Source organism: Telopea speciosissima, chromosome 5 (assembly GCF_018873765.1).
Source record: "Telopea speciosissima isolate NSW1024214 ecotype Mountain lineage chromosome 5, Tspe_v1, whole genome shotgun sequence".
In the NCBI taxonomy this organism is placed as follows: Eukaryota; Viridiplantae; Streptophyta; class Magnoliopsida; order Proteales; family Proteaceae; genus Telopea; species Telopea speciosissima.
Genome location: NC_057920.1, coordinates 66121736 through 66132256, shown reverse-complemented (window position 1 = coordinate 66132256; position 10521 = coordinate 66121736). Strand labels below are relative to the sequence as shown.

Genomic DNA, 10521 nt, shown 5'->3' with positions numbered 1-10521 from the left:
TGTACCAAAACCGTACCGTTATACCGAAATTGTATCGAAATCATACCGTGTTGGGGAGCGTAAGAATAGGTACTAAAGTAATAAAAAGCTTCTTCACTTCAGTGGCATTTCTGGTAAATAAGTAAAAAAAATAGGAAAAAATTAAGAGATGTGAGCGTTTGACGTTGTAAACGACGAGTAAAATAAGATAACTTTTGACTTCTTTTAACTTTTCCATATCAGAAACCTTGACAAGTGTAGCATTTTTTATAAATAAATAGAAAAAATAGGAAAATATTACTAAGGGTGAGTGTGTGACACGGTAAACAATGAGTAAAACAAGACAACTTTTGACTTTTTCATATCGAAAACCGTGACATTTGACACACATTTCTATTAACTAGAAAATTGTCCCAAATGGCATGTCAAAGTCAAGCCTAGGATGGGATCATAGTGACATGGTGGGAGCTTCATACATCATGCATGAAATGTCAAATGTGATTTTCTAAACCGTTTCTATACCGTTTTTATATCATACCGAAATCGTACCGAAACAATACGGTATCGGTACTAAAACTATGATTTTTAAACGATAAAATACGGTATCGGTATTGGGTACCTATTTTTGGTACTGTACCGCAATACCGAAACTGTACCGGTTGACACCCTTACCATCACCTACCAATTTCAAACATAACTAAGCAGCTAAAGGAAGGGAGGGAGGGGGGGCCGGATTCTCTGTGGGGTGGCAGGGTGTTCAACATACATCCAACGACTAATAGCACCCGATCGCGTAGTCCAGCACAGGTGGGAGCAGCCCAAGGTGCTCCCAATCGTCAGATGTGCACTAGACCCTTTGCCATGCCATAAAGGAGCCTCGTCCGAAGGGAGGGACGAAGAGAGAGAGAGAGGCTATTCCATCATAAGATATTCTCTCTCCTTTCGCATAAATTTCTTTGATATTCTCTTCTCCTCCTCACAGATTTATCGTTCACTATTTGTATCGATGTCGATACCAATATGTATTGTTGTTATCAGTCCGATACGGGATCAAAAATCCACTTTTTTACCTAAAATCTAGGGTTCATAGCCCTTACAATAATACTCTATCTATTAGGATTTCTATCCTCTGTGGCCATCGTGTTGCACTCAACTCACAAGCCGTCACATGGATTTCATGTCAATCCAATGGTTGGTAGACGACAACCTCACATTTTAAATTTTGAACGGTGATTTTGAATTGAGCTCGTCTATCAACTATTGGATCGGCAAAAAATCCACACGGCGGCTTGTGAGTTTAGCGCAACATAATGGCCGCTCAACCCCAGGCCGCAAAGGATCCAAATCCGTGTCTGGTATTAGCAAATACGATTGCAATAACTAAAACTGTGATTCTCCTCTTATCGTTATTGATCTATCCCTCCTGTGTTCTTCAGTGTGAGATTAGGGTTTTGATCCCTAATATTTTGTGGAGAGGATTGTGCTGCTGATTCTTAGAAATTGTTGCTTGTTGGAGACATTCTTCAAGATCCTGTGATGTCTGGATTGATCAAGTGTTGCGATCCTTACGAGAATCTGCATGAGGTAAGATCAAAGTATTTAGAAATTTAAAATAAAGGGATTACATCTCCCAACAAGTAGTCTTTTCTTTCATAAAAATAAAAAAAAGTAGTGCATTTTTACTTCTTAGATTTTTAAGTCCTCATGGTGGCATGATTTGCTTTAGGAAGCTACATGACTGTCATTATCTATTTTAGTAAATTGATGCCTTAATTCTTCAGTGTTAAACATAAAGCTAGTGGAACCCATCTTGAGGATTACAGGGCAAAAGATCAGTTTGGAACCAGATCAATTGCCCTCCTGGGTTATTTTAAATGTTTCATTTTTATGATGAGTTGGCTGTTTTATTGTGTAGATATTTCTTGAGTAAGATTGGATGGGCCCCTCTGATCTGTTCCAACTCTCTTCAAGATTAATAAAATTTTGAGGGCTGGTCAGGTCCTGAAGTTCTGGTCTATAAAAGAAACAAGAAGAAAAAGAGAAAAATGAAACACTTAAAATCTTCCAACTATGTATTCAAGATATGAAGAAAATGCTGCTTTTGATTGCAAGATGTGCTAGTAATCAACATCAATATGGTAGCCATTTGGGGACAACATTTCCTATTTTCTTTTGTTACAACAGTTCAGTAACATTTCTTTTTTTGCAATCAATTTGGGTTGCAAACAAGTGGCTGAAAACTCTGCAACACCCTGGATTACCTGCTATTACAAGAAATAGTGGATGGCTACACTATTTGATGTACCTGACTGCTACTGAAAGTTACAATGTGAAGCTAAATGAAAGAAAACCAATATCAGGTTTTCCTCAATAGAATAGCTCTAGCTAGGAGGAATAAGCTATCCCAATATCTTCATCATTGTTACCTATTTCAGACTTTGATGCGCCTTAATGCAGCATATGCTATTAACCTATAACCCACAAACATGAAAACCAATATGCCGATGCACATAATTGGATGAATTTGTCGTTCCAAATCCTCTTCCACAAAGCTGCAACTTAAACTGTATCTGTTGCTCTGTTCTGAGCAACCTAATAGATACCAGATTGAGTGGCCATCTCCGTACTGGATATAGATGAAGAGTCTATAGCAGTAGAATGTAATTGAAGTATACTTTATCCAGGCCACGCAAGCAGGCACCTTGTGCACATAGAAGCCTCCTGTGAGCACAAATGCTAGCATTGTAACTGTAACAACTGTGGATGCCTGTTTGGCATCCATGATGATTGCACCAAGTGCAAGGCCCAGCCCCTGAGCCACTAGTACATAGCCTAGCAGCACTGCTAGCATCAACAAGAATGCTCCCGGATCAGGCTTTAACCCAGCCATCCAATAAGCCAAGGTAGTGAAAACCGTAGGCAAAAGGAGCTCCATAGCGATATCTCCAACAGCTCGAGCCATAAAGTAAGATGATAGTGTGTACATGCCCGAGGACCGCTCCTTGATGAAGATGGCACGTTCTTGAGGGATTGTGAAAACAGAATTGAATGCAGGGAATACACCCCAGAAGATAGCAAAGAAGAAGAGGAGGCCAAGACGATCCTGAATATCATGAATATCAGAGTGCCACCACATGATACCAGCTAATAATGCAGCTAATATAACTTGGAAGACTCTTAGTGAGTTGAATGATTCATGCCTCCTCTCTTTTAGGCTTCTCTGGAGGAGGATAGTGAATTGGTTTAACCAACTACAGCTGCTGCTACTACCAATACTTCTTTGAGTTTCTTTGATTGGTGATCCATGGCTCCCCACCATGATAGGACTGGTATCCACACAAGCAGCCTTCACCTTGGGAGCTAGCAAATTGCTGTATGAGGTGGTAAGGATTTGCTTTAAATTGGCCTTATCTGTTTCTCTAGTTCCATCAGGTTGAAAAACTCCTGCAAAGTATTGCACAGTGTATTAGTATCTAGATCATTCCAACATAATGTGATTATGACAACAACAACACAGGACAGCACTATTGACAGTCCATTTTCTTCTTGGAATGCTACAGCAATCCAAATAGTCAATAAGACTGCCCTAAAAATGAAGATGAAGGAAGAGACACTCTGATAATTATGAGGAGCATTTCACACTAATCATTTATTATCAAATTAGTACCAAATTACTAACACTAGACCTTGCTTTCTGCTCCTTAATCACTAAGAGGAACCCTTCTCTCCTCTTCACTACAAGGTTTCTTTATTGTGTAAAGAAATAGAATGATGGAGGGTACCTTGGTGTTTTAAATTTAATGTATAAACTAGTAATAGTAATCATTAGCAGTAATGTTCCTTATGGTGTAGGGACTTTGGTTAAGCACTAATTAAGAAGTTAATAATTTCCATCTATAATAGAAACTGCCTTTATCCTTAGAGTGCTCTTTCACTTCCCTGTATTTGGATCACAAGCAATTCATCTTGAAAGTGAATTTAACCTAGTTCTGTAAACAGTTCAATCAATAGGTGGTCAAAGGATGAGTGAGGTCTCCATAGAATTTTCTTATCTGATTGATTAGGAAAAAATCTAATAAATCTCATTTTTTTCAATTATGACAAAAATAAAAAAAAATAATAAAACAATCCTAAATGAAGCAAAGAGTATCTGCTAAACATCATTACATGTGGCCCATCAAATTTATACTAGTGGTTTTCCACCACAAAGTTTCTGTAATATATGATGTAATAGGATGCGCACTAAACCATTTTATTTAATATAAAGACATACTTAGTGTCTAAATCTCATGTTAGCAAGTAAAGCTAGTCAGCTAAAGGTTTATAGACCAAAAGGAGGAATGGGCATCCACTGATGTTGGTGGTGGCTGGATTAGACCACTTAATGTCCTTTTATAGTGGAAAGTTTCCTCTTTTCTTTAATGATCAACAACAGAGTATATTAATATAAGAAGATATGATATAATAATTCATTAACTAAACAAAGTATTTTACTATATTTGAATTATTTGTTTAATTTTCCTTGTCAACAATCTTTCTAAGTTGATCCACTAATCAAAGCTTCTAAACAGAAAGGCTCAATGGTTGGTTCTGTCAAACAAATAGACCCCTTGGTCTGAAATGCATGTGTTGTGGAAGAATAGCAAGTTTTACTGGTTTGTATAATGAGCAATCTCTCCCTCTATACAAGAGGGACCAGGTTGGACTGGGACTTGAGTAGGAACTTATCCTTAAAAGGTAGCCGTTAAGGAGAAGGTGCCCAAGTACCTATAAGTCTCCATATCGGGTTACTCACATCTGATGTGAGGATTATATATTACTTTCACCCTCCGCATGGTGGAATCCCAACACGGACAAGTTCTGTGAGCCAACTCACGTAGTTTAAAAATATAAAGTAGCAAGTAACCACATCAATCAGATCGACATGGCCACAAACCATTGGAAGATAGCCTAATCTAGATGATCAATTTCATGAAAAAAGCCTGAGCACTACCAAAGGCCCTTGAGCATTCAAAGGAACTCTTAGGATTTCCATCTTCCACCCACACGTGGTGGGAAAAAGCAAAGGAAAAGAATGGTCCTCCAATGCTTTGTGATTGCTTAATGGGAATCATTTAACCTTCATCTTTCATAACACAACCATAATGCTCAAGTCTCTGACTCTAAAAAGGAAGATATAAAGTGTTCTGCAATAAAAAAAAAAGGGGCTCAGTACTTGCTGTCGGCTTCTCCCTAGCCTTTCCTTCCCTTCCATTCTCCAATCTCCCCTCTACGAAAACACTTTTAAAAGTTGAAGTTTTGAAAAGAAAAACTAGAGCCCATTACTCTGTGTGGGGCTCACAGCACTATACATTGTTGTTTCTATGCGCCACATGCACTGGCCTCTCGCCTCCTCTATTCTTCAATGGATAAGAGATGCTTTCTTACGCAATATCCGAGTCACACTCACTGTAATCTGTATTACTATCATGGTGTTTGAAGAAAGTCCTCAATGGTAGCTAATCAACTTCCACCCTTTTAAGTTAAATGATAATGGTGGTCAAATACCACCCCCACTAAAAGCTTTAGATTTTTAATTCTTTCTATCATGGAAAAGGACGTACCCCACCGTACCGCCATGTGTCTCTTCTAGGTTCTAAGTAAGTTGCTTAAGAACCTCTAAATTAAGGTTTTTTAATTTATAAGAACTAAGGAGACACAAATTGATGAGGAAGAAACACCATAAATATTGGATTAGTGCGTCCACCATTATAGGATTTTAAGAGGATCCAAAGTGGAGTTCTTTCTATAAATATTTCTATTGACCAAAAATATCCTGAGGTTTATATATCTTTTCAAAGAAAGGAAAAACTAATTAGAGAAGCTTGCTTATCAAAGCAGCTCATCCTCATCGTGTCATGGGAATGTTGGAATGACAATTCTAACCGTTGGATATATGGTATATGGTCTAGATTAGTCATGTGTCAAATTTTATAGTTTGATTTAATAAAATATTCTTTTGTGTATCACACGCAACTTATGATTGTACGTCTATGTATGTCTATAGTACTTCAAATTCAACCACTACTCTATACTCCCCATAATCCAAATTTTAAAATCTCTATTTTATCAAAAAAAAATCACTCTATTTTACTACTTTTTTTTTTTTTTTTTTGGTAATACTCTATTTTACTACTTGATGAACTGTCTATGGTTCAAAAAAAAAAACTAAACTATGTCTATGGTGAATTTTTATATGTGAGCACTGGACTTAAGATGCGTGTGTTTACAAATTTAGGGTTGTTTTGAAAAGTTTTATCATTAAAGAAAATAGGTTCCAATAATTATATTAAGGTCATGGTTTTGACTCTCTAAAAACATATAATTTTTTAGAAAATATAAACACTAGAATAAGATGAGCCCCACGAATTTTTAATTAAAAAAATCACTTATTTTTGGGAGATTTTCATCCCAAAAATCTATGTTTTTATAAACCAAATATTCTTAGGATCAATAAAGAAAGGACCCGAATCCACCGAATCCACTGATAAGATAGGTCCAATGAATGTGTGTGTATGTGAGAGAGAGAGAGAGAGAGAGAGCCCTCTTTCTTTTCCCTCACTAGAGCTTTCAAGTGATATGAGAAGAACCTTATACTTAAATTATTGTTTGTTTTAGTACTTAAAAAAATAATTTGTTGAGATACATTTTTATAAAAGTAGATAGGTTCAAATGATTCTCCATATGATAGCTTTTGCGAAGGATCTTGCCACATAACTTTGGCAATTAATGGCTTGTTTCTTTTCATGTAAACATGTCTTTTTCTAAATGTTTTTTTAAAGAGATTGGCGATGAAATATCTTAAAAAATTAGAATGATTTATCTAACACCATTGACAATCTAACTAATAAGCAATTGTTGAATTAATAACAAACGATCTATAAATTGACAACCTATGCAGATCATATTTACATGTACCATAATACTAATGGGAAGTGTCATTAGTTTAATGGTTGATAGCTCGATCTTTATCATGGTACCAACAAATCTCTTGTTACATTTTAACTTGAGAGGTACGCCGATGATAGTAAAACAAACCTTATGGTTCTTTTCAAAAAAAAAGGAATGTAATGAAAGAAACAATTGATTGATAAATAAATGAAAGTTAAGTTAAAAAAAAGAAAAAGAAAAAAAGAAAGATTATTAGTCACCTAGGACTTAACCTAGAAAACCTAGGCTATCTAATATTCCCTATCTAGATGCTATTAATATGGTTTATAGGTAGGATGAAATTTCTTAGCAATTATTGTGACCCACAAAGTTCTCACTTCCTAAAAGCTTAACAAATTAAAAGCAAAGTTCAAATTGAAAAGGATAACCAATAAAAAAGCAACAAGGACCACTATTTAGATAGTATTGGAAGACCAATATTTAAAATAAAAATTTATTAATTTTTTTTATATGTGTTTATAGTATCACATGTAAAAATATTTTTCATGTAATTTATTTTTTATTTTAGAGGAAGTGAGCAGATTCAAAGTTTACAATTGAGGCTAAAATGACCATTAATAGAATATTAGGAACACTATTAATAGAATAGACTATACCATGTATCTAGAATTAGAATAGCATGCTAATTTATCAAAATTTAATAGATAAGATCCCAAAATGGAAGGTTCTTCATAGATTATATTAATGTAATATTCTCAAATATATATATATATAAAAATTGGTCTCAATGCTTCTGACCAATGGTATTTCTCCAAATCAAAATATTCTTTTTATTTCCCTCCATTTGTGAAGAAACATTTTAGGGTTTGAGCACTATGTAGGAATCATTGCATGATACCATACTATCCAAGCAACCCTAGAAAATTGACCCGATTACCAACTCTCCCAATTGTCAACCATCAGATTGGAATCAATCTTTTCTAAATATTTTAGTATTGGATACTCAAAGGATAATTAAGGGAGAGGGTTCTCCAATAGGCGGTCATTATCGCCCTTCATGGGTGGTGGAGTGGTCATTATCGCCCCCTACGTCAAGGTGCAGGGCCACGCATCCTTTCGGAGGTTTTTTTTTTTTGAAAAAAAATAATATAATAAATTAACTACTATCATAATTAAAAGTACTACAAAAATTCCAACACCGTGGACCCTAATAAAATCCATAATTCATGAATTTACTGCTATTTAATCTGGTGGATCTATCTATATCTTATAAAATCCAAAAGCACAAAAGCAAAACGTAGGGGTGAACCTGGACTGTATACCACGTGTCATCCTATCCGTAGTATCCACTCAAAATGCCACATGTCTCATGGTGGAAGCTCTGAGCCCCACCATAACACCTAACATATTAATATTCCCTCAATCATGAAAAAGAGTCAAAAAAATGATCGATCGAGAGTCCATTTTGGTAAGGCTGGGACCCACCCTAACATACTCTAAAACGAAACACGTTGATGATCGAAAGAGAGGTGGTACGTGGTAGCATTAGAATTTGCCACGTTGACTGCAACAGAGCACAATTTTCCCACTATAGAGTTGGTGCGTATCCTAATTGATTCTATCCACTTTAAACTTAAAGTTTAAAAAGAGTCCCTTAAAGCAGAAAACACAAGAGGACTGAGCAGTTAGGTGGGACCTCCCCTTGTCACCCTTGGATCGGAATATATGGTGGACCCAAAGAAACTTATTTTCCCATTCAACCACAACCACCGAAAGTCCCCACGTGCTAGTTCTCTCATTCCATGTTTGGAATTTTTGAAAAAGAATTCCGAGTCAGACTCACCGAGTCACCGATTCTAACTCATTATTGTTGAATTATGGATTGTAAACGAAGAAGGTAAAGAAGCTAAATGGGCACGTACCATTTGCGAGGTCGAGGAGGAAATCGGCGGGATTGACCGGGAACGACGGCGAGAACCCGATTGACGCGAAATAATGCATAGCATCGGAGCCCTTGCCGTAATATATACACCTTCCTTCTGACATGACAAGAACTGAGTCGAACATTTGGTAAACTCGGCTCGACGGTTGGTGCATGGACGTGACAATAGTCTTACCCTTCTGAGCCAGCGATTCCAACGTAGATACCAACCGGTAAGCCGTCGTTGAGTCAAGCCCCGAGGTGGGCTCATCCAGGAGTAACAAACTCGGGTTCACCAGCATTTCATGTCCAATACTGACTCGTTTTCTCTCACCACCCGAAACTCCTCTAATGAAGCTATTCCCAATTATGATGTTCTCACATTTGCCGAGTCCGAGTTCAACTATCACTGACTCGGCCACTCGGATCTTCTCATTCTTGGACAACGCGTCTGGTAGTCGAAGCAGCGAGCAGAAGATTAATGTTTCACGAACGGTGAGGTGAGGGTAGAGGATATCGTCTTGGGTAACAAACCCGGTTCGTCTCTGAACCGCTTTGTTGATTTTCCGGCCGTTGGCGAGAACCGTTCCGGTGAGATCGGAACCATGAAGTCTCCCTGCGAGAGCATTGAGAAGTGTAGATTTGCCGCTCCCGGAGGGACCGAGGATGGCTAGGATCTCTCCTGGTGAAACCATCCCTGTAATCCCATTTAGGATCGTTCGTTCTTCGGAAGTGTTCGTGGTTCGACCGGTGTTGGTTGGACCACCAGCAAGTATATTTCTGATGTTGCAATGGCTACTGCTTTTGCTCTCCAGCTTTATTTGGAAAGCTATGTCAATGAACTGCAACGTAGAGAGGTAGAAGATACAGAAAAGTCAAAACCTATACTTAGCCCATCACTTTTCAACCCTAGTAGTCTTCAGGGACCACGGTAAGACTTAAGAGTTAATATCAGTTTATGAGCTAATTAAGACTACTTACAGAGAATTTAAGAACCCAAATAACAAATTTTTGAAATTTTTGATAGAGAAGAGAAAGAAAGTTTACAAAAGAACCAAAGAAAGCTCTCTCTACCTTGAGAGTTATGGGATGGCAGGAAGAGATAATAGACTCCAAATCTCCACAATTCTTTGTTGTTTCAGGGTCATTTGGTGATCTCTCACTTGGGCTTTCTTTTTCACCAACTTCAGGCATTTTGGTGTCTCTCTTTCTTCCTGTTTCTGTAAGTGAAGAAGGAGGAGACACAATATGGATTTGAAGAAGAACTTAAAGCTTCGATCCACCTGGTTTTGATAAAAGGAAAGGAGAGATAAAGAGAAGAAGAAGAAGAAGAAGAGGTTTGAGAGTTGAAAAATGGCCCAGAAATGGAGACACCTGAAGCACAACAACCTCTATTTATTTAGTTTTAGGCTCCCACAGCTTGGCACACCAAACTGGAAGTTTTATCCGCTGCTGTGCACAACAGCGCTGCTGTGTCATCGTGCGGCGCAGCAGTGGACATGTGTCCACTGCGAACTCCACTGTGCACACATGGCCGCTGCTGCACCGCACAATGCGCACAGTATTGCCTCCAGTATTGGAGCGGATAAAGGTCCCACCAAACTGTAACACTCCCAGTAAAACATGCTACGTGGCAGCTCCTTATTGCAGCTGGCAAATTTACATGCTATTGCCTTAAGGCAAACCCGATC

The 10521-nt window shown here is 37.7% G+C and overlaps 1 protein-coding gene across 2 annotated transcripts; it reads right to left on the bottom strand.

Annotated features, from left to right (window-relative positions):
- Window positions 1-2063: 2063 nt before the first annotated feature.
- Window positions 2064-10000, bottom strand: LOC122660980 (ABC transporter G family member 25-like). 2 transcript variants are annotated; one of them, XM_043856255.1, is made up of 4 exons: window positions 9905-10000; window positions 8832-9672; window positions 2362-3423; window positions 2064-2323 (listed from the first exon to the last, which is right to left on the bottom strand). In XM_043856255.1, exons 2-3 carry the CDS (start codon window positions 9523-9525, stop codon window positions 2411-2413), a joined length of 1707 nt encoding a protein of 568 aa, XP_043712190.1. In that variant the 5' UTR covers window positions 9526-9672; window positions 9905-10000; the 3' UTR covers window positions 2064-2323; window positions 2362-2410. The 2 variants fall into 2 exon arrangements, 1 of the variants encoding a protein (XP_043712190.1); XR_006332812.1 differs by lacking the exon at window positions 9905-10000 and having other exon boundaries at window positions 2356-3423; window positions 8832-9666.
- Between the last annotated feature and the right edge of the window lie 521 nt (window positions 10001-10521).